Consider the following 24,750-nt stretch of genomic DNA (forward strand, 5'->3'; position numbering starts at 1 on the left):
TTCAATACTACACTGTACATGAATTCTTACTCAGAGCTAAGATATTCTACTAGTTGATTAGATACTAAAGTCCCGTTTCATTTTTGTAAGTCCAATCACTGAGCATATCTGCACATTAATCGTTTATTGCATACATAGGAATTGAAACGTTTACATTACCAAGCATCAGGATCTCTCTTGCTTTTTCTCTCGATCTTCTGTAAAATCTCACATGGCTTGTTACCCTCTTACAGTCGGCTGTCTTCAAGGAGGTCAAACTAGTGATAATCACGAATCACCTTTTCTGACGTGGGCGAAGTTGCACTGCCGGGTTCGGTCCACGTGGTTCCGTATGTTAATCAATTTGCGCTGGCTTTTCCACTGTACCGATGATTATGTCCACACTGGATCGCTATCTGACCACATGGATCCAACTGGACATGGTTCTTTTAGACCGCTCTCACTGTTCTTTTCTGGCTGGCACCCAAAATTCTTGCACCCGGTACCGTTTTCTCCTAGTTTCATTCTCCACGTGCGCAACTTGGACCACACGTACATGACTGCCTGGGGTCATTTTTTTTAAGCCGAATATCTCGTTGTATACTTAAATCTAACTTTCTCATGTTAACATAACTTTCACTAATTTTCAACTCTTATCGGTTTTACAAGAACTTAGCATTATATTACATATGAGAATTTACAATTAAATGACTATTTCATTTAATTCATTCGATTTTAAAACAAAGTGGGATTTAATATCCCTTTATTTTAAATAAAGACTATTTCGTCATTTCACTTATACCTATATACAAGCAATTTCTCCAGAAGTTTTGCATATGTTAAATCTGAATGAAGTATTTTACAATATAACAAACCTTTCATGGGGTGCTTAAGGGTCAAAGCTGTATAACTGAGAAGAGACTTCCACATAGCCTTTAAAGGAATGTGGAGAACTGACCAGGGCTTCTGACCTAATGTCCAATCCTCACCTTCCTGTTGGGTATCTACTTGGATACTGAACGGACGAGGATGGGCTGGCAATTTGGGATTTAGCCAACCAAACTGTATTCTTATTGGTTAAACCAAAATAAAAAATGATGGTACAACATGACAAAATTTCATGCCGGCTGGGGCATTGCCCGGTTAAACAAGGCCCCCCATTGTTTTCGCCAGGGAACCAGGGCGAACAGCGAAAAGTCAGCTACTGGAACAAATCTGAAAACACACCCCAACTCAACATCACCAGAGTTAAAGATCGGTACTATCAACGTAAGAAGCCTGAATGGCAAAGAAATGGAGCTAGCTGAGGAATTAGATAAGAACCAGATCGACATAATAGGGGTGACTGAAACAAAAAAGATAAAAACTGGCGAGATCTTTCTGAGCAATAAATACAAAATGTTATATTCAGGCAATGACAATCAAGGAAAAGGAGTAGCCATAGTATTCAACACAAAATATGAGGCTAATCTTCTTGAATGGCAGTCAGTCTCAAGTAGAGTAATGTGGGCAAATATGAGAATGGGGAACTGGACAATGAGACTTATTTGTGCCTATGGTCCCACAGAAGGTTCTACTAAGGTAGAAGTGGAGGAATTTTTTGAAGCTTTAGAAAAAGCAACTGACACAATGAAAAAGGAAAAGTTGGTCCTTGTTGGGGATCTAAATAGTAGAGTAGGAAATGATTGCGAGACATAAAAATATTTTGGGAAAATTTGGAGAAAAGAGCAAAGCTAATAATAATGGCAAATATCTCTTGGATTTCTGCTCAGGACATGGACTGGTTATTACTAACACCATGTTCCAACATAAAAATGTGCACAAATTCACATGGAGAGAAGAGGCAAGGAATAAGAAAAGTCCCATTAACTATGTTATTGTTAATAGTGATGTTTTCTCCCTGATGCAGGACACCAGAGTGTACAGAGGATTTGAAATTGGAAGTGATCACTATTTAGTTTTGAGCAAGATAAAATTGAATTTCATATTGAAAAGAATAACATGTAAGAAAATTTTAAAGCAAATAAAAGTTGAGCAGCTCTCAGATGTGAACTATAGACTAAAATACACAAAGATTATTGAAGAAAAAATGAGAGTTTGAGAACAGGAATCAAACCTTGGAGATTCAGTGGCAAGCCTTGAAAAAACCCTGATTGATTCAGCTAAAGGAGGCATGTGGTGAACATGTCAGCAAGGATAGAAAAATTAGAACTCCATGGTGGACACAAGAAGTTAAAGAAGCAATGGAGGAAAAAAGAAAGCATAGCAAAAGTTCCTGTCAAATAAGTCAGCTTGTGCTCTTAGAGAATACAGAGACAAATGCAAGAATGCTAAACACTGTGTAAAATTAGCTAAACAAAAGTCATGGGAGGACTTTGGCAAAAACATAGAAAATAAATATCAAGAAGGTGGTAAGATATTCTGGAGGTTGTTGAAGCTTAGGAATGGAAGAAAGAGTGCTGTGAAAGGAGTTAGAGATAATAAAGGTGAAATGAAAACAGGAGAAAAAGATGTCCTTGAAGTAAGTAGTAATTACTTTGAAAGGCTGTTAAATGAAACAAGCAGTGATGGTAGCACAGTGGTAAAAAACACTGACCAGGCATGCAGTCAGGAATACATATCCGTACTTGAAGTAGAAAAAGCCATCAAAGGCTTGAAATGTGGAAAGGCAGCAGGAGTAGATATTAGACCAAAAATGCTGAAGTATGGTGGTATAAGAGACTTACAGTGGCTGCACTGCATAGTTCAGAAAGCCTGGACAGAGGGACCAATTCCTGATGATTGGAGTAGAGCTCTCGTAGTACCCATATATAAAAAGGGAAATAAAACTAAATGTGAGAATTACAGAGGTATTTCCCTACTGAGTGTTCCTGGTAAGATTTATGCAAGTATACTTAAGCGGTTCAGAAGAATGGTAGAAGAAAAGCTTGGAGAAGAACAAGATGGATTCAGGTCAAATAGGAGTTGTCAGGATCAGATCTTCACTTTATGACAAATAGTGGAGAAATCATGGGAATATAACAAAGATCTGTATTTAAGTTTTGTTGATTTGGAAAAGGCATATGACAAGGTGCCAAGAGAGAAGCTATTCAATACGCTACAGTTATATGGTGTCAATGGGACATTATATCAAGCAATACTTAGTCTTTATTTGAGTTGTAAGTCAGCAGTTAGAATTGAAGTACAGGAAGATGGTTTAATGTTAAATCTGGTGTGAGACAAGGATGTACATTATCTCCTCTGTTATTCATTATCTATATGGATCACATTATGAAGGAAAGTGGTATTAAACATGATATCAAAATTGGAGATGTTAATGTCAGCTCTTTGCTTTATGCAGATGTTATACTTCTAAATAAATCTGCTACAAGTCTGCAAGATTCTCTGACTAAATTGAATAGCTGTTGTAATAGATATGGTATGAAGGTCAGCAATAAAAAGACAAAGACAATGAAAATAGGCAGAATCATTGAAAATGTCAACTGTGTTGTGAATGGAGAACCTGTGGAACAAGTTAAACATTTCAGCTACTTAGGCACGATTTTTAGTGAAGATGGTAAATTAAATATAGAAATAGACAACAGAATCAGCAAAGCTGGTATGGTGGGAAGTCAATTGAATAAATTAATATGGAATAAGAGAGAAATTAGTTGGAACACTAAATTAGCTGTATACAAGACAGTGTTCAAACCAGTTTTAACTTATGGATCTGAGAGCGGGGTCAGAAATAAAACACTTGACCAAAGACTAGAGACCGCAGATATGAGAGTCCTGAGAAAGGTTATAGGTCTGAACAGATGGCATCAATGGCAATATCATATTAAAAACGAGGATATTAGGAAAGAACTTATCATTGTCGGCATTCAGGAATGCGTTAGCAGAGCTAATTTCAGGTGGTATGGTCACTTAAACAGAATGGGCAAAGAAAGATTAGCAAAACAAGTTCTCTCTGCCAGGTTGTCAGCAAAATGACCCAGAAGAAGACCAAGATATAGGTAGATTGATATGGTACAAAGTGCCTTAGACGATAGAAATACAAGATCTGATAATGTTGGAGTCTTGACAAGTTACAGACTGATTTGGAGGAAAATTGTAAATAGGAAGTTAGTAATGATGTAATTTTTTTTTCATGTAGTACTATCATATCCTGTACACCCCTTGAGGGTACATGGCAGGAATTTGATGATGAAGAACCTTTCATTCAAGATTTAACAGTTTCATAAAATAGACATTCTTCTTTAATTTTTTTTAATCTTTTTTCTCTTTTTTTTTGGTAGTTAGAGATAAGCACTGGCAAAAACCAAATGAATACAAGTTACTGCATTTTCTTTCTGAAGTATATAGCCAACTCTTAAAAAAAAAAAAAAAAAAAAAATTTAAATAAAAATCACACACACACACTCAATTTTTATTACTATATACAGTAAAACCTCGTTTGTACGTTCCCGCAATTTGCGTCATTTTCCGTTGGTCCCGTCTTTAGGCCTATTCTTACAATATATTGTTTTCCCGCCATTAACAACTTGATGTGGACGTTATTTCCTGTGATTTGCGTTTTTTTCTTGGGTGGAAATACTGATTTTCGAATTGATTTCTGTGGAAATCTGCACATTTCTGTTCCCAGATGGCGTTGCTCTCGGCTGTTGTTTCGTTTCTGCCATCATGGCGACTTGCACGCTTGCAACAGTAATGTAGTGATGAGCGATACCATGATTTTTCAATCACAGTACAAATTGATATTGCAGAATTTCTGCTACATAATTTAGAGTGTGAAAGTTGCTTTCAAGTTGCAGTGGTGGATTATCCTTGTTAGTAACATGGAGAAAAAAATAGAAAATGTATTTTGGTAGAAGAAAAGATGGCAATTCTGTGATGTGTACATTTAGCAAAAGATCTTTGACTCTCCATGTCCACTTTGAAGATGATAGTAAAAAACAGGTGAAGCATTGAACTCAATGCAAAGTAAACTGGCTATGTCAAAAAAAAAACAAAAAGCAAAAACAATCAACAATTAAAGATTTTTTAAAATAGATAAATGCAAGCAATTGTAAATTCATTTATTTTCAGTTATTAAATTTTGTAATCTAGTATGTAGACTCACATACTAGCAGTAAAAAAAATCACCTGTTTTTTTACATTTTCTGCTAATTTACACTTTTTTCCATCAGTCCCCTGAAAAGTGCAAAAATGGGTTTTACTATATATATTTGTCAACTGTACTTTTGTACACTTTTTGTCTACTAGGGTGCTAATTTTCACATAATTCATGTCAGCTGGCTTGAGACTAAATATAGATAGCAGCACTTTGAGAGATAGTTGGGATAGAGCAGACTTGGGATCAAAACTGGTAGCTTTAACTTTCTGGACTAACTCTAGCACCAAGGAAAGACCTCTAAAAAGCTAGCCAGTGTGATCAGAGTTCCAGCTTCAGAACCTCTATTATTTGGAAGAACCCAAGTCTTTTCTATGTCATTGGCCTAATACAGGCCTATAGGTGTCAGTGATTAAACCCTGCAATCAGTGATTGATTTTTATGTCACTTATGGTCTGGAAATCATCTCACTTAACTCAAATAAGGGAATTATCTTGGCCATGTCATTCATTCTGGATGACTACTGTCATTGCTATACCACTAATAACAGGATAATCCATGGTAAATCACTGAATTAGTTAAAACTATGGAGGATAGATAACTGGCTGATGATCTGAATAGGCATGACTGACCAATAAATATCTAAAGAATAGTATATAAAGAAACAGTCTCAGAGAAAAACAAATTGGAGAGAGGTATCAAAGTCCATACTAGCATCATTGATTATTGCTTTCAAGTTAGTTGTTGCTATTTAGAATTATGGAAGGTAACTAAGATTATGAATGTAATGTATATATCTATCAACTGTATGCATTCTCTGGACAGTTTGTTTTGTATTAAAAAAAAAAGTTTTTAGAATGAAAAACCTTACCACTTGTGTATGAAATCCTTATGCACTGATTATGTTATGAAAAATTTGTAAGATCATATTCATTTGTTTGTTCTGATGATGCAAAGTTCTGGCAGGTGTATGATATGGAATGCTACATGCATATCTCTTCAGTGAGATATGAATAAACTACTGCAAGCAGCTGGGAATGAAAGACAGTTCAATTATATTTGACAAAACAGTGTGTACAATACATGCATAGCGCATGTATGATTTCACTTGTTATTTAGGAAAAAGATAACCAATTATCATTTTTGGACACCCTAATTAAGAAGCAAACGAATGGGCATCTCAGCCTCTTAGTTTACTGAAAACCCACAAACAGAGGACATTATTTGCATTTTAGCTCATCCCACCACATTTCTCAGAAACTTAGCATTGTACATATGCTAAAAAAGCAAGCTTTCTGCATTACAACAGATCAACAAGATCTCCAGGATGATCTATCTCTGATATCTAACAACCTCATGAATGGCTACCCTCGGAGACGTCCACAAAATACTTTTCTCTGACATCCGACAAAGACAACGAGATGACACACAGTATATTTCTACAATCGTCATTCCATACTTGGTAACAGTTTCTAATAAGGTTACAAGACTCCTCAAACCCCATAGAATAAGAGCAACTTTTAAACCTACAAAAATGATTCGACAACTCTTAAGATCTCCAAAAGATGGCCATCCTTTCTTCAAATATGCTGGAGTTTACAATATACACTTGTGCAGTTTAAATTACATTGCCCAGACTTCAAGAAGCCTTGAGATTAGACAAAGGGAGTGCATTGGAGATGTTAATAACAATAGAGAAGAAAAATTAGGTTTATCCTTTCATTTCTCAAGAACTAACCATATCATAGAGTGAGATAAAAGCACCATTCCTTACATAGAGGAGGATTTCCGCTCAAATTATTAAAGAAGCCACAACAGTTGCCCGTTCAGTACAAAACCTTAATTAACCAAGGATTAATCTTGCCAGATATCTGGAAGGCCCTCATTAGATCTCTAAACATACAAGAACTGAATTATAGTGTCAATTATAGAACGTTCCTAAATAACAAGTGAAATCATACACATGCTATGCATGTATTGTACTGTTTTGTCAAATATAATTGGAATCTGTTGATTTAGAGTCTACCAGTTTTTAGACTTAAGTGCCTTATATCAGTTATGTACCCTGAAGATGTCAGCCTCAGTTGGTGAAACTAGTTTGTATAACATAGTTGTTCTAAAAAAATACTTGATCAATAAATCCCAATAGAAGTCATTTCCATAGTTTTCGTGGTCAAGAAAATAACGTTTTAACATGTATTGATGTTTGGTTAACAGAAAGAAAATTATAAAAAGCAACAGAAAATGGTCAGAAAAGCTCTCTCTTCTGGTATAAGTTTTGGAGGTATGATTGAAGGATAATTTGTTTTGTTCTAATATTTAAATATTTCTTACCTGTAAATATACCTCCTAAAGGGGTTCTTACACCACTGTTATTATTTATTACAGTTCTAGAAGAAATAATAAAGAGAATTATTAATATTTAGCCTACAAATATGTAAATATAGAAAATTAAGTGTTAGTGGATATATGATTATTGCCCATTGCCTGAATATATGATTTAAAACAGAATTTTTAATTTAGATCTCAATTTATTGAAACCTTATTTAATATTTAAAACTACTTGTATATGCTTTTAAATTCAATGAGTTTTTTTATTTTTTAATAGCAAGTCAAAGTAGATAAAAATCCTTATAATGTAATAATAATAATTATTATATATTGAGTAACATTTGTCAAGCTTGAATCATTTAAAATAATGTACTTTTTCAGGTACGTTATTTTTTTAAAAAAATTCAAGAAAATCTGGCCTGGTTGACCGAGCAGTTAGTGTATCCGCTCTCAAGCCAAAGGGCTGCAGGTTCAAATCCTGCCCTGGATGTTTGCGATTGTGAAAATACTTGTAGTGGGCAGTAGATGCCGTTGGTCTAGATCAGTGATGGTGAACCTTTTTACCCAGGTGTGTCAAACTTTTTTTTTTTTTTTTTAAATATCGACGTTGTTGATGTGCCACTTGCATGCGTTATAAATGTAAGCATAGATGGAGACTTATATCATATTAGGCTATTTATTTAATAGGACATTGATATAAAATCTATCAATTCATATTATACAATTAATATAAACTGAAATTACAAACTTACATTACATTTAATGACTTTTCTGTTGCTGACTACTGGTAGAAAGTTCTTTCAATGAACAAATTACCTTCGCCTTAACTGAGAGCGATCTTGCATGATTTATCACAGTTTTTTCATCAGAATACCAATATTTTTCAACATCCAAGATGTGTCACCTGAAACCCTCAAGTGTGTCAGTGCTGACACATGTGTCATAGGTTTGCCATCACTGGTCTAGATGATGTGGTTCGCTGTAGTTGGTGGATGAGTAGTGGAGATGGAGAGTTGTAGAGTAGGTGCCCACCGTCGATGAGTCTTTGGACTCCTTGGAGGGTATCATGTAATAATGATAATAAAATCAGTTTTAAATTTATTATTTCATTTCCATGTCAACAAACTTACAAACTGTGACATCTGTCAGCTATAGGCATATAGAAATTATGGTGGATTTATCAATTTATGGGATCAATTTGTTAAAAATCGGAAATGCTTTAGTAGTGATGGTATCCACTTAAATACTGGAAGATAAGTCAAGTTAAGTACAGCCATAAGATCTATAATGTTTACTAAAAGATTAGAAATGACTAAAAGAAATTTATGCCAAATGACTACATGTAGCTCTGGAGAACATTCCAAGTAATAATATGAAGAGCGTGTTCAAACTAATCTTAGTGAAAAAAAAACAAAAAACATTAAAAGTGCACACTGAATGGTATCACATTCTTATATACCAACTCAAAGTTTTAGAGAATAGGCTTACGTGGATTAAATTATTAAATGGAGAAAGTAAACAACACTGTGGGGATTTCTGAGTTTGGCTTAATGATGACGTTTGCGATATCGAAGTGCATTGTGATAAATATAATGTTATTTATCGATGTTATAGGTGAGAACAAATAAGTAAAAGAGAAAAGGGAGAAAATTTCTTATTGGGAAAGATTTAGACTATTATTAGCTATTAGACTGATGATGCAGTGAATTCTTATTTGGGAAAGGAATTTGCGAGTATGGTATATACTTAGCAAGGATTCTGTAGAACAGAAGGTGGAAATATCTTATTATTGTGATAATATTATGGATCAGTTACATAAATAGATAAGGAAAAAGAAAGTAAATATTATTAATGACAAATTTTAATATGGGATTTAGCAACTGGAAGAGAAAAAAGAGCTGATAATGTAACTGGAAGCAAATTTATTGAGCAACTTCAAGATAGTTATTTAAAGTAACATATATAATATTATATAATATAAAGTAATAATTAATAATAACATAATAGTAACAGAGTAATAATATAACACAATATAAAGTAACAAAAAATATAACCTACTAGAGGAAATATGATCTTTGATTTAATAATAGCATCAGGAATTAATGATTCCTCATGTTAAATACTTAGAACTCCCTTTGTTGACATTATCATTTGAACTTAGAATGGGTTGGACATTTGGAATCAGCTGAGGCAACCAAGGTTATGAGGTCAGTATTATTAAATTGTATGTAACTGCATGTTTGTAAATTGCATATATTCCAGCTGCAGAACAATACATCTGGTTTTCATGGGAGGAAAACTCTGCCATTCTGGTGAGAGTGACCTTGGAAGGGGAATTAGTAGGAGAAAAATTATACAATATTAAAGGTGGAATTTCTGGAAAAAAAAAAAAGAAAAAAGCTAACTTGGACAGTAAAAGAATTAAGTATTAAATGGGAAACACTGTTTAATGGGAGAGACAATAATGCAAAATAGATAGTACTGAGATACAATTTGCATGATTTAATGTTTAAAATGTATAATAAACATTTAGCCAGGCAGATCATGCTTTTAAAAAATACATTATAAGAAAGGGCTATGGAAAGGTTGTTGATTTGATAAATCAATTATTCGGTATGATGGACACAACAATAGTCCAAAAGATTGATCCATGGAGTACCACCTTAAATCTGGCAGATTTAGTCCCCCTGCCATATGGTACTTTCTGATAACTGTCAGACACCCACTTATCAAAGTCAGTTTTAAATTCCAATCCCATATCTTCCAGTTTATGTAACTGCCTTTCATATGGTGATCAAATGTCTTATCAAAATCTAACAGTGTGATAGTATCCATTCGTGTTATCCAAGTCAGCTGTAACATTACTATAAAATATGAGCAAACTGCCCAAACATGACCTCTCTTTAGTAAAGCCACATTGTTTCTTACAGGGTATAGATTGTCTGTCAACCTATTTTGTATACAAGTTCGTACAACTCCAGGTAAAATTTCACTTCCACTACAGAGATGTCAATCAGTTGGTAGTTAGGCACATCAATTTTTACACTACTCATGTACAGTGGACCTATTATAAGTTTTTTTTGATTCTGGAGAGGATCTTTCCTGAGCAGAGTCTCAAATTATACAAATCAAGGGCCTAGCGAGTTCAGCTGAAAATTCCTATAGCATATGTGCTGATAATTCCTATTGCCACATTCTTATCTAGGTTATGTAACAGCTCTAGAACCCTCCTTCTTATGCCTCTCTTCATTTTATTCTCTCAGTCACAGTGAAACCTGTGAGATATATATATATATGTATAGAATAACACATATGCGACAGATTGATGGACCTTAGTGATGCAGGCACTCATTATTTGAACAGTCATGTTTCTGACACAAGGGTACATCGTATGCATTCACTAAAAATATTCTTCAACACTCATTCTTTCTTTTACTTGCAGCATAATGATAAACTTCTTTCTGGTTGCCTATGCAGCAAATGTCTTTTCATATTTCAACTTGCCTTTCCATACAATACTCAACTTTTTCTGACCTGTCTTATATATTCCATAACTCCTCTCACCCTTATTCTCATGATATTCCTTCCATATCACCTTCTTATGGACTTCTTACTTAATAAGGTTACACATCCATTTCACTCCCACATTATATATCTCCTTCAGTAATAGACAGCTATCTCCACTCAGCATCTTCTGACTGGAAATCTGTGAAAGTTATTCCAATCCACAAGGATGATTCCTCATATAAAGTGAAGAATTATAGACCAGAGAATTTTCTTGCATTTATAGACAAAATAATGGAAAAATTAATTATAAATTATATCCAAGATGATTTATAATTAATATTCCTGACAGATCACTTTTTCAGTAGGGCATAGCATAGTCTTAAAGAGAGATCAATTGTCGCAAATCTACTTACCTTTTTATGAAGTGACAAGGAAAACCAGGTGAAAGTAAAGAGTATAGTGTGATTTTATTTGAGTTTTAGCAAAGTTTTGTTGATGTTCTACATAAGCACCTGCTGACTGAAATGTACCAAACAGGTAAGGTGAGAAAGTAGGAAATTGGTTGATTAATAGACAATAGAAAGTAGTTTGAGAAGAGGGCTTCAAGTAAAAGGTTTCTAGGAGTGCGACTCCACAGAGTTTAGTATTAGGTTGCCATTTTTTTTTTTATGACTATATCAAACAGTGTTGTCTAATACCAGCATCACAATTAATAGATAAATATCTCCATGTGGAAATAAGGCTCATTTTGGATGACCCACACTAACATTCTTGACACAACCCCTATCACATACGCCTCTCTTTAAGCCCATTCACTAACAAAGCACTAATAACTAGAAGGCTACAGATTTTTTAGCAATTCATTTCAGTCAGTCAATCACTTTCCATGCAAAAAATCTACATCTTGGACCCTCACTAGTCACATTCTTACCGAACTTCTAGAGGTCACATCTTGTTCTCTCCCATCCAATTATGTACTTACGTTTTTTTAGCATTACTCTATAAAATTTTTAATAACTTATTTTTCTATCACATCCCTTTTTTCTTCCATCAACTAATTTTTTTTAACCAATAAACTTTCAGAATATCCTCAAAATAATGTTCCACAAACCAGTCATTTTGGCTACTCACATCTAAATCCTCTCCTCCACTTTAACATCTCCCAGAAACCTAAAGAACCAGATCTGTGCACAACAGTCCAAATTTTACAAAGAAGGATAATAACTTCAACTATGACTACTTGCCAATGTTTCTGAATATCCAAATGATCTTTTGAGCTGTTTTGTGATCATCTCTAAATACTTGCCCTCAATTTCTAATAGTCCAGTTCTAGCACCGTAATACAGTCTTATAGTTATTTCATCCCAAAGTGCATTTGACATGTTGAATTGAGCAATTACCCTTTGCTCAAACTACCATTTTATTTATATCATCTTACATGATCTTCACATCACCTTCATTAACTCTTGCTCTCCCTGACTTTAGCACCATTATCAAACAACTGGATATTTCCCTTCAGATAATTTTCAAATTGAACAGTAGCAGCCCAAGTACAGGGCCTTGTAGCATACCACTGGTCTAATGCCTTCCATTTGATTCATTTTTACCATCTACTACTCTCTGATGCTTGTCCATCAACCATCCTCTTATTCATATCAGCTTCATGTTCATTCCTATTGGCTCCAACTTAATAGGGCTCTGTCCAGTATTTTATTAAATGCCTTCTCAAAATCCAGCTCATATAGCCATTTCTCTTATCTAACTCAGCTAGCTGTCATTTTATTATAGGAAATGAGTAAATTACTAAAACCAGATATCTCCTTCACAAAGCCATACTGTTCTCTCATAGAGAATCATACTCTTATTTATCCATTCTTGAATTCTGCTCATAATCAACTTTTTCAATATCTTCACCACCACTTTACTACTTATCTTGAAGTCTTTATATAATGGTACTATCAATATTGCCCTCTTCTCATTCCTTTGGGACAATGCCAGTGTTGAGACTTAAACAACCTGGTTAGAGGTATTGCCACTTCTTTTGCACTTACCTATATCATTTTAATTATCAAATTCTAAATTTGATAATTAAAATGATTGAAATTTGTTTTCTAAACAGACAAACCAACTAAATATTAAACAGAATACATAAGATGGAACATTTGAAATTTCTTTTCACAGCTATCAGTCGCTGAAATTATCAAGAATATCTATTTATAGATATAGATGACAATTACTTTTAATTGATACATGTAGCTCGATTAGAGGGGCAAAAAATATTTAAAAAATATAAATATAACAATATTAATATTTGGTAGGAAGAAAAAAGTTATTTACCTAGAAAAGCTACCTGTTGTTGGATATGATGATACAAATGAACCTACTAGATTGCAAAGACCTGCAATTACAAAAATCACATGAAACATTCGTGTGTTGAGGCTTAAGTGCTATGAAGATATCATGTTAGAGATTTAATGGAATATTTTCAGCACTAGGAAAGAAACTAATTTTAATCCTTCCCAGTGCTGTAAATATTCCATTAAACCTGCAATGTGACATGAAACATATGATAGCACTCAAAATGGTGAAAAATATTTTTGTTCAAATGAAATAAAATACACCAAAGATTAATACAAATATGCAAAAAAAGGTTGTTTTAATTATTATCATTATCACATCATCACCACAGAGTAGGTGTATGAGTGGTTCTCACTGTCAAGCAAACTCAGAGAAATGAACATTAAATTTGTTCACTGTTTGCACTTAATGCACTCACAGAAAATGCATTCCACTCGTCAACCAGTCCCCATAAAAAAACTCCTCACTCAATCATTTTTATACAACTTGGGATGGTCTCCAGTTTGACCTAACTCCCTCCATTCCTGAATTCCCTCAATCTGTTCACATACTAATAGACTTAAGAATGAAGTGAAGAGTGAGCTTAGCCATCCTTCACTCTTATCTCTTGACCCTTTCCAAAATATCATTCCCTTGAAAACCTGCGACTAAATGTGTGCAGAGAAATCCATGTCAAATAATCAAGGCTTTATATAGCAAACCATAACCTCATTACTTTACATGTTACAGTCACTTTTAATCACTGCTATAATCTGTTGTATTTTCTGCAATTCGGATCCATCACCATTCCTGGATTGTCCTAACTCCTTCATCCCATATCTCCACTCAACTGTATAACATGCTCACACCCTTGTCTTCCAAATTTTAAAATTTGGAATCTGTAATCATTTCCTCACTTACTCTATTAAGATTCTCATGTAAAGTCACAACATCTGTTGTACTCTTCATAGTTCTTCTCAAATTTGCATTGTCTGCAAACAACTGAATATAGCCATTTAAATGGAAACACCAGGTGGCATGTACTGGATGGACCACATAATCATGAGCTCGCAGCTAAGTCATTGTTTCGATATTGATTTAATGATATTTTGATAATTACAAATTGCGAGCTTCATGTGGTTGAGTGCATTTATTTATGTTTGATATCATGCAGTGTGCAATAGATACTGTTATTTATATTATAATTGGCAAATGGGAATTGTTCCCATTTGCCAATGCAAATTGGAACAATTCCAGCCAAGACATTGTGCAGGAGGGGGGGGGGGATTTCATGAAATGTAGATGTGTGCTATGTATTCGTTGCCAAGAGTAAATGGATTGTGGTATGAGAGTAGAAGTGGAGAGAGAGTGTGATGTAGATGTTTTACAAGCCAGAAATGCGAGTGTTGTTGGAAGTGAGAGAATGAAGTAGCAGAAGTTAATACTGCAAAACACGAAACTGAAAGTATTGGAGTGAATGGAGGTTCGGGTTTAAAGCAAAGCGAATATAAACAAAGTGATTGAAAGTAGCAGTAAGACAGTATCAAAAGTTGTGGTGGCAGAAGTTCAGGAGAACCTAGAAGACCTGAATAAAAATATAGTTCACTCGAATGTAGTCCTTCAGAGGATAAAGTGCGAGATTGAGCGGTTGAAGAAACAGCAAGAGATTAGTCGAACTCAGAAGAGAAAAAAATAAACAAGAGGTCCAAAGCCAAAAAGAAAATTGCAAAGAAAGAGTGTAAGCAGATTTTTTTTTTAGTGATTCTATGATAACAGGGATACTTCATGTAAGCATCACAAAATCTTGTTTCCCTGGTGTAAAAACTAATAATATTAGTAATGCTTTAAGAATGCAGAAAGGGAAGGTGAAAGAATTGATTGTTTTGGCTGGAACCAATAATCTACAAGATGAAAAGTATTGCATGAGTGAAGATGTGAAAGAGTTATAGCTAATGAATCAATACACAGGTGGTGCAGAAGGAATAATGTAGAGTTTGTAAAACTATATCCTGAGCTTAATGGATGTATAGATTTGTACAATGCTGATGAACTGCAATTAAATGGATTTGGAGTTAGGTGTCTAGAGAGGGCTTTGTTCACTGAGAGTATGGAAGCACAAAGTAAAAAAAACTAAAGAAATTAGGGTAGATGCAGACTATTGTTTATGAAGGTGTCCATGAGGCAAATAAGTGAAAATGACTAACAAGTGCAGAATCTAGTTTCTCACAAAATATTGAATAGGATAGTCAATTCAATATTTTTGAATTGACTTCTGGCTTAAACAGATGCTGTAGTTGCTATATTAATGCCAGAAGTATCAGGAACAAGATGGAGACTTTTTTTTCATTGGTTAGTGCAACTTTGTAATTTAGTCATTAGAAAGACTTAGCTAACAGTAGATGATGTAGTTATAGAGATTGAATGCGATACATTTAATATTTTCAGGAAGGATAGAGTAAAGTAGACAGTACACAGGTGGGGTACTGCTAATGATAACAGATGAATTGCAGCCAACAAGAGGAGTCAGTCTAGCAGATGACAGTTCTTTTGAGTTAATCTGGCATAAGATTGAAGCCAATATGACAAAATATAAAATTAGTTGTTGCTATAGGCCGGGGATGATAAGGAAGACATGCCTCAGCAAATTAGTATAATGAGTGCAAGTCGAGTAATTATGAGGACTTGAAGCAGACTATCATAATTACTTGAAGCAGAATATGAAGGAGGAGACTCAGGATACGAAATTGTTGGATCTAGTTATAGGATTAGAAGATTTGTCCATGACTAAGGTGGCTACGCTGCCTCCGATTGGGAAAAGTAATCATGTTGTCTTGACTTGGGAGATAACAAAAACATGTGGAAATTCCAATTAAGAAGGGTATAGTTTAGGATAAGATAGGATACACTTAGGAGGCAGCTTGAAGCATTACGATGGCATAAAGATCTACAAGGGATTGATGTTCACAGTGCATGAGGGGGATAGTCAAGGGGTAGGAAGCAATATCAAAGGAAAACAATGGTTAGTTTTTTTATTATGACCTTTTTCTTGACTACTAGTATTAATAAATTAAAGACTTAATTCTGTATGTTAGTCAAGTAAATATTAGTTTAATATCCAACATTTTACTGACTGATATCTGTCAGCATTTTCAAAGGGATATACTGGTAAACAATAGAAAGTAACAAAAACTAGGAAACTAACCAACAATTCTAAAAATTATATAAAGTTATCACTGTGCATGATATGATATAATATGCGTGTTGCAAGTGCAATGTTTTATTTGTTGAGATATTTAATGTAATTTTCATTAAAGTTCAATTTTTTTGGTTAAATGATCTGATTAGAGTTTTCCATATATCTGGTAAGATTAGGCCTTGATTCTTATTTAAGTTACCTGTTGAATGGGCTACTGTAGCAGCTTCTTTAAATGTTCTGGAATGGTAGTTGTCTTCTATGTAGGGCATATGACTCATATCCTATTCAATATTATGGTTGGTAGAGGTAAAGTGTGAAGAAAGGCCCGATATATCCTGTCTGTTATAGACAGTGTGTGTTCTTTCTTTCTTGTATCAAAACTTCTAGATGTCTGTCCGATGTAATTAATACCGCAAAAACAAGGTATGCTATGAACTTCAGAGTATTTGTAGAAAGGATGGCTATCTTTCGGTGATCTTATAAACTTTTGAATGGTCTCAATAGGTTTGAAGGTTACTCTGATATTATATGGTTTTAGAAGAGCTAATTTTCTGGATATGGCACTAACAAATGGAACTGTTATAGATTGATGTATTGGGTTTCATCTCATTGTCTTTGTGGTATGTCACTAAAGAGAATCTTGTTGATGATTATTGTAGGGTAGCCATTTAAGGATAGATTTTTGGATATTTTCATTAATTCTTCTTGTAGGTCGCCAGGGCCTGTGGTACACTGTATAGCTTTTTTTTGAGCATATGGATAATGCTGACTTTCTGGGATACGTGGTGAGATGAGTCGAAATGGAGGTAGCGTCCAGTGTTAGTAGGTTTTCTATATACTGACAAATTGCTTCCATAACACCATCAAGTTCACATTGAAACTAGAAAAAAGATAATAAATTTCCATTCCTGGATGTCCTTATTAAGAAACAAACTGACAGTATCATCAACCTGTCAGTACACAGAAAACCTACTAACACTGGACGCTACCTCCATTTCGACTCATAGTAGCCCAGTTGTGAAGTTACTTCACAACTTTGTTTGCTTTGTTTAAGCAAAGCCTAACATAAGCAAACTTTGCTTACACTTGGATAAAGGATGAAACCAAGAATATAATTTCTTGGCATTTTTAATTTATAGTATAACCAAGTGAAAAAACTTTCAACATTTGTTTCTGTCATAAAAGAATATATTTTGAGATATATTTGCATAAATGAAATAAATCTGCATACTATATTTTGAAAAGTGAATAATTAAAATTAAGAAATAATACCCAAAATCTTTTCTAAAAATATTATTACTAACATGATTCAAATGATTTTCACAGATGTAATGACATATTCTGACCTAAGGCAAGCATTTCCTGTGTTGCATCCAGTCTTTTTCCTTTAGCTAAAAATAATAAAATAAAACTATGAACTTTAATTTAATTTTCATTATAATATTTAAATAAATCTTCCAAAAATGAAAAACAAATATTAAAACATTATGAAAATATATAAAATAAACTTTTGAATTCAGTAATACACTATTGAAAATAAAGGAAGAATAGGACAAAAGCATGATCTCAACACTGGAAATAGTAGAAAATGAATGCCAAACAAACGAACAGTTAAGTGAAAGAAGTGACTGAAAGAAGAATAAAACCAATATCAGAAAGGAGGTGAACGTAGCATTAAGAAATAGAAGTGAACAAAACACTACAGTAAAGGAATTACTGAAGTTGAGAAATGAGTATGTAGGGGGAGAAATCAGGAGAAAAAAAAAGGAGACTAGCAAGTAAATAAGGCAGTAATAAAGAGGAAGTAGTGAAAAATGACTCTTTAAAAGAAAAGGATGAGTAGTTGAATCATGTCACATAAGGAAGAAAAACCATAATCTAAGAATGGTTTTCTATGGAGGCATGGAAATGACTCCATAAAGAAAATAGTTTTCAGTTGATAAGAAAATTGAAGAGAATTACTTTTATTCAAGGGGTGAGGTACAAATGACTTGAATCATGATCATCAATTTTCTGATATGTACCCTCAAGGGATGTTCAGGATATTATGACAGCACCAAATGAATAAGCTTACATTATTAACAATCACTATCAACAATTTTCCTCAAAATTAATCTATTACTTGTCAGCACTTATTGTCATATATAATATTTTATTCTTCTAAGGCACTTTTGACTGAATCAATCCACCTAGACTGTCTTCCTTTGGGTCTTTTTTCTTGCCATCTTGACAAACACCTGTTTCACTAACCTTTCCTTTCCACTTCTGTTGAAATGACCATACCAGCTTAGATTAGCCTTGCTCACACATTCTTGAGTGCAAACATCAAGTCCCTTCCTAATATCTTCATTTTTAATATGAGTCTGCCTTTGTCATTTGTTCACTCCTAATTTTCCTCAGAATTCTCAAATCTGTGGTCACTAATCTTTGATCATGTGTGTTATTTCTCATGAAACTCTCAGATGCATAACATAAAAATTGATTTGAGTTTAGTGTTTTGGCTAATTTCTCTTTTATTCCATATAAATTTATTAAACTGGCTATCCACCATACCAGCTTATTCTGTTGTCTTTTCAAATTTAATCTGCCATCTTCACTAAAAACTGTGCTTAAATAGCTGAAATATTTTACTTGTTCTATTCTCCATTCAGAATATACACTAAAGTTTTCCTACCTATTTTCACATTTTTGGTTTCCTTATTGTGAATCTTCATGCCTCATTTGTTATGGCTGTTATTCAATTTAGTTAGATAATCCTGGAGACTTGCACTATGTGTTTAAGATAAGAGTACAATATCTGCATTAAAAAAAAGCTTGCCATGTCCAGTTTTAATATCAGGCCTAATGCCACATTCTTCCATAATGTGATCAATATAGATAATGAATAAGAGAGGAAATAATGTGCACCCTGTCTTACCCTGATTTTACATCAACCCAATCTTCCTGTATTTCCTTCAATTCTAGGATCTGACTGACAACTTAAATATAGACCATGTACTGCTCTGTATAATGTTCCATTTACCCCATATAACTGTAGAGTTATATGGAGTAAATGGAACCAGGGTACCTTGTCATATGCCTTTTCCAGATCTGCTTAAGTGCAGATTCTCGTCATATTTCCATGAGTTCTCAACTATTTGTAATAAAGTAAAAATCTGATCTTGACAACCTCCATTTGGCATGAACCCAGCTTGTTCTTCTCCAAGTTTCTCTTCTACAATCTTTCTCAACCTCTTTTCAAGTATGCTTGCATAAATCATACCTGGGACACTCTGCAGGGAAATACCTCTGTATTTCCCTGTAATTCTTGCATTCAGCTTTATTCCCTTTTTTCCCCCTAGATGGGAATTATGAGAGCTCTATTCCAATCATCTGGAATTCAACCTTCTGACCAGGATTTCCAAATTATGCAGTGTAGTCACTGCAAAACTTATATCTCCATAAGAATTTCATACCTCCTTAAGCATTTCTGGACAAATATCATCTACTCCAGTTGCCTTTACACATTAAGTTTTTGATGGTTTTTCTACCTCAAGTATTGATATGTACTCCTCTTTGCATTCCTCTTGAAAATTTTCTATTATTATTCTTTCACTACTTGTTTCATTTAACAGTCTTTCAAAATAATTACTCTAGACATCTAGGCTATCCTTATACATCATGATAATTAAGCTACAGCATTAGAGTAAAACTTTAGTTTGAGTATTTGTTTTAGTTTATATTAAAGTTTTGACCTTCAACATTAAGGTTATCATCTGGGGTATACACATATATACAAAGAAACAAGCTGCACTACAATCTACATGGTATGTTAAAGTTACTGATCATCATCATCAAATTCCTGCCATGTACAAGGGGTGTACAGGATATGACAGTACTACACGAAAAAATTACATCATTACTAACTTCCTATCTACAATTTTCCTCCAAATCAGTCTGTTACTTGTCAAGATTCCAACATTATCAGATCTTATATTTCTATCGTCTAAAGCACTTTGTACCATATCAATCCACCTATATCTTGGTCTTCCTCTGGGTCGTTTTCCTGCCAACCTGGCAGAGAACACTTGTTTTGCTAATCTTTCCTCTCCCATTCTATTTAAGTGACCATACCATCTGAGATTAGCTCTGCTAACGCATTCCTGAATGCTGACAATGTCAAGTTCTTTCCTAATATCCTAATTTTTAATATGATATTGCCATTGATGCCATCTGTTCATGCCTCTAATCTTTCTCAGGACTCTCATATCTGCGGTCTCTAGTCTTTGGTCAAGTGTTTTACTTCTGACCCAGCTCTCAGATCCATAAGTTAAAATTGGTTTGAACACAGTCTTGTATACAGCTAATTTAGTGTTCCGACTAATTTCTTTCTTATTCCATATGAATTTATTCAATTGACTTCCCACCATACCAGCTTTGCTGATTCTGTTTCTATATTTAATTTACCATCTTCAGTAAAAATCGTGCCTAAGTAGCTGAAATGTTTTACTTGTTCCACAGGTTCTCCATTCACAACACAATTGACATTTTCAATGATTCTGCCTATTTTCATTGTCTTTGTCTTTTTATTGCTGACCTTCATACCATATCTATTACAACAGCTATTCAATTTAGTCAGAGAATCTTGTAGACTTGTAGCGGATTTATTTAGAAGTATAACATCATCCGCATAAAGCAAAGAGCTGACATTAACATCTCCAATTTTGATATCAGGTTTAATACCACATTCCTTCATAATGTGATCCATATAGATAATGAATAACAGAGGAGATAATGTACATCCTTGTCTCACACCAGATTTAACATTAAACCATCTTCCTGTACTTCCTTCAATTCTAACTGCTGACTCACAACTCAAATAAAGACTAAGTATTGCTTGATATAATACCCCATTGACACCATATAACTGCAGCATATTGAATAGCTTCTCTCTTGGCACCTTGTCATATGCCTTTTCCAAATCGACAAAACTTAAATACAGATCTTTGTTATATTCCCATGCTTTCTCGACTATTTGTCGTAAAGTGAAGATCTGATCCTGACAGCCTCTATTTGGCCTGAATCCAGCTTGTTCTACACCAAGCTTTTCTTCCACAATTCTTCTCAACCGTTTCTCAAGTATACTTGCATAGATCTTGCCAGGAACACTCAGTAGGGAAATACCTCTGTAATTCTCACATTCAGTTTTATTTCCCTTTTTATATATGGGTACTATGAGAGCTCTACTCCAATCATCGGGAATTCGTCCCTCTGTCCAGGCTTTCTGAACTATGCAGTACAGCCACTGTAAGACTCTTATACCACCATACTTCAGCATTTCTGGTCGAATATCATCTACTCCTGCTGCCTTTCCACATTTCAAGCCTTTGATGGCTTTTTCTACTTCAAGTATGGATATGTATTCCTGACTGCATGCCTGGTCAGTGTTTTTTATCACTGTGCTGTCATCACTGCTTGTTTCATTTAGCAGTTTTTCAAAGTAATTACTCCATACTTCAAGGATATCTTTTTCTCCTGTTTTCATTTCATCTTTATCATCTCTAATTCCTTTTACAGCACTCTTTCCTCCATTCCTAAGCTTCTTCAACAACCTCCAGAATATTTTGCCACCTTCTTGATATTTATTTTCTATATTCTTGCCAAAGTGATATGACTTTGCCAAACCCATGACTTTTGTTTAGCTAGTTTTACACACTGTTTAGCTTTCTTACATTTGTGTCTGTATTCTGTAAGAGTAAAAGCTGACTTATTTGCCAGGAACTTTTGATATGCTTTCTTCTTTTCCTTCACTGCCTCTTTAACTTCCTGTGTCCACCAGGGAGTTCTGATTTTTTTTATCTTTGCACACAACCTCACCACATGCCCCTCTGGCAGAATCAATCAATGTTTCCTTCAGAGTTTGCCACTGAATCTCCAAGGTTTGATTCCTGTTCTCAAACTCTTTCATTTTCTTTTCAATAATATTTCTGTATTATTATTATTATTATTATTCCTGATACCTCCAAGGAGTCCGAAGACTCATCGTGGGAGGACATCTTCAACTGTCTCTACACCTTACCTCTACTACGAATCAACGCCATCTACCGCCCACCTCCAACACCACCACAACTAGTAATTTTTGTCTGTAAATTGCGTGTGTTCTGAAGGGCCGATTTGTATGTATGCGGGATGAAAAACCCAAGTTTCCGGGAGAAAAAACCCTGCTACCTCCGTATGAGATCGGCTAACTCACCATCGATTGAAATCGACCAGATAAAGATTCCTCCCGTCGCGACGAGAATCGAACTTAGGCCTATTCCAATCGAAGGGCGCAATGTACCGTCGTTCTTCCAATTGCGCTACGGAGGCACTATTTTAGTCTACAGTTCACATCTGAGAGCTGCTCAACTTTTATTCGCTTTAAAACTTTCTTACATGTTATTCTTTTCAATATGAAATTCAATTTTATCCTGCTCAAGACTAAATAGTGATCACTTCCAATTTCAAATCCTCTGTACACTCTGGTGTCCTGCACCAGGAAGAAAACATCACTATCAACAATAATATAGTCAATGAGACTTTTCTTATTCCTAGCCTCTTCTCTCCATGTGAATTTGTGCATATTTTTATGTTGGAACATGGTGTTAGTAATAACCAGTCCATGTCCTGAGCAGAAATCCAACAGATATTTGCCATTATTATTAGCTTTGCTCTTTTCTCCAAATTTTCCCAAAATATTTTTGTATGTCTCACAATCATTTCCTACTCTACTATTTAGATCCCCAACAAGGACCAACTTTTCCTTTTTCATTGTGTCAGTTGCTTTTTCTAAAGCCTCAAAAAATTCCTCCACTTCTACCTTAGTAGAACCTTCTGTGGGACCATAGGCACAAATAAGTCTCATTGTCCAGTTCCCCATTCTCATATTTGCCCACATTACTCTACTTGAGACTGACTGCCATTCAAGAAGATTAGCCTCGTATTTTGTGTTGAATACTATGGCTACTCCTTTTTCTTGATTGTTATTGCCTGAATATAACATTTTGTATTTATTGCTCAGAAAGATCTCACCAGTTTTGGTCTTTTTTGTTTCAGTCACCCCTATTATGTCGATCTGGTACTTATCTAATTCCTCAGCTAGCTCCATTTCTTTGCCATTCAGGCTTCTTACGTTGATAGTACCGATCTTTAACTCTGGTGATGTTGAGTTGGGGTTTGTTTTCAGATTTGTTCCAGTAGCTGACTTTTCGCTGTTCGCCCTGGTTCCCTGGCAAAAACAATGGGGCCTTGTTTAACCGGGCGACGCCCCAGCCGGCATGAAATTTTGTCATGTTGTACCATCATTTTTTATTTTGGTTTAACCAATAAGAATACAATTTGGTCGGCTAAATCCCAAATTGCCAGCCCATCCTCGTTCGTTCAGTATCAAAGTAGATACCCAACAGGGTGCACCACGAGAAGGTGAGGATTGGACATTAGGTCAGAAGCCCTGGTCGGTTCTCCATATTCCTTTAAAGGCTATGTGGAGGTCTCCTCTCAGTTATACAGCTTTGACCCTTAAGCTTACTGATTAACCATTAAAACTACTGGCCTGATCTCTGGTGAAAAAAAAAAAAAGAAAAAACTTACATCAAAACTAGAGTCCTGTTATTATCTATATACTGTAGATATTATAAGTATACATATAAATTATAACAAATCAGTATGGATGGTTGCCAATAAAAGCTAAAAAATTGCTTAGAGTCCTAATGTCAGGGTTTGCTGGAAAACTAAGTGGGCCGAATATATGCCAGCCAAATTCTTGGAATTTTTATGCCACCATTATTGTTAAGATTAGGGTGGTTAATCAAAAGAAGCCTGTGAAATTTTGATTAACCACCCTAATCTTAACAATAATGGTGGCATAAAAATTCCAAGAATTTGGATGGGCACATATTCAGCCCACTTAGTTTTCCAGCAAACCCTGACTTCAGGACTCTAAGCAATTTTTCAGCTTTTATTGGCCACCATCCATATGTTTGTTGTAATTTATATGTATAATTATAAGTAATTTTTTTGGTGTGAACATCTCCAGCTTAATTTAAATTTGTAACCTAATAGATAATAACAGGACTGATGTAGTAAGGGTTTTTTTTTTTTTTTAACCAGAAGTCAGGCCAATACTTTTAACGGTTGATCAGTAACTTTAGCATAGCGTGTAGATTGTGTGCAGCTTGTTTCTTTGTATATATGTGTATACTCTAGATGACCTCAACGTGAAGGTTGAAATGTGAAGTGTTTATTTTGGTTTATATTAAACCAAAGTTTTACTCTAACATGGTAGCTGTTT

The 24,750-nt window shown here is 34.5% G+C and overlaps 1 protein-coding gene across 1 annotated transcript in view; it reads right to left on the bottom strand.

The window, feature by feature from the left end:
• Nucleotides 1-24,750, bottom strand: part of LOC150097235 (sodium-independent sulfate anion transporter-like) — a 217,815-nt gene that overhangs the window by 55,856 nt on the left and 137,209 nt on the right. The window contains exons 10-12 of the mRNA XM_090407626.1: nt 17,789-17,833; nt 13,247-13,307; nt 7,406-7,461 (exon numbers count right to left, since the gene is read on the bottom strand). Of these exons, the coding sequence (XP_090263752.1) occupies nt 7,406-7,461; nt 13,247-13,307; nt 17,789-17,833 (162 nt within the window). The remainder of the gene's footprint in view (nt 1-7,405; nt 7,462-13,246; nt 13,308-17,788; nt 17,834-24,750) is intronic.

Source organism: Typopeltis vanoorti, chromosome 17 (assembly GCF_054136105.1).
Source record: "Typopeltis vanoorti isolate ZY-2024b chromosome 17, IOZ_Tvanoo_1.0, whole genome shotgun sequence".
Lineage (NCBI taxonomy): Eukaryota > Metazoa > Arthropoda > Arachnida > Uropygi > Thelyphonidae > Typopeltis > Typopeltis vanoorti.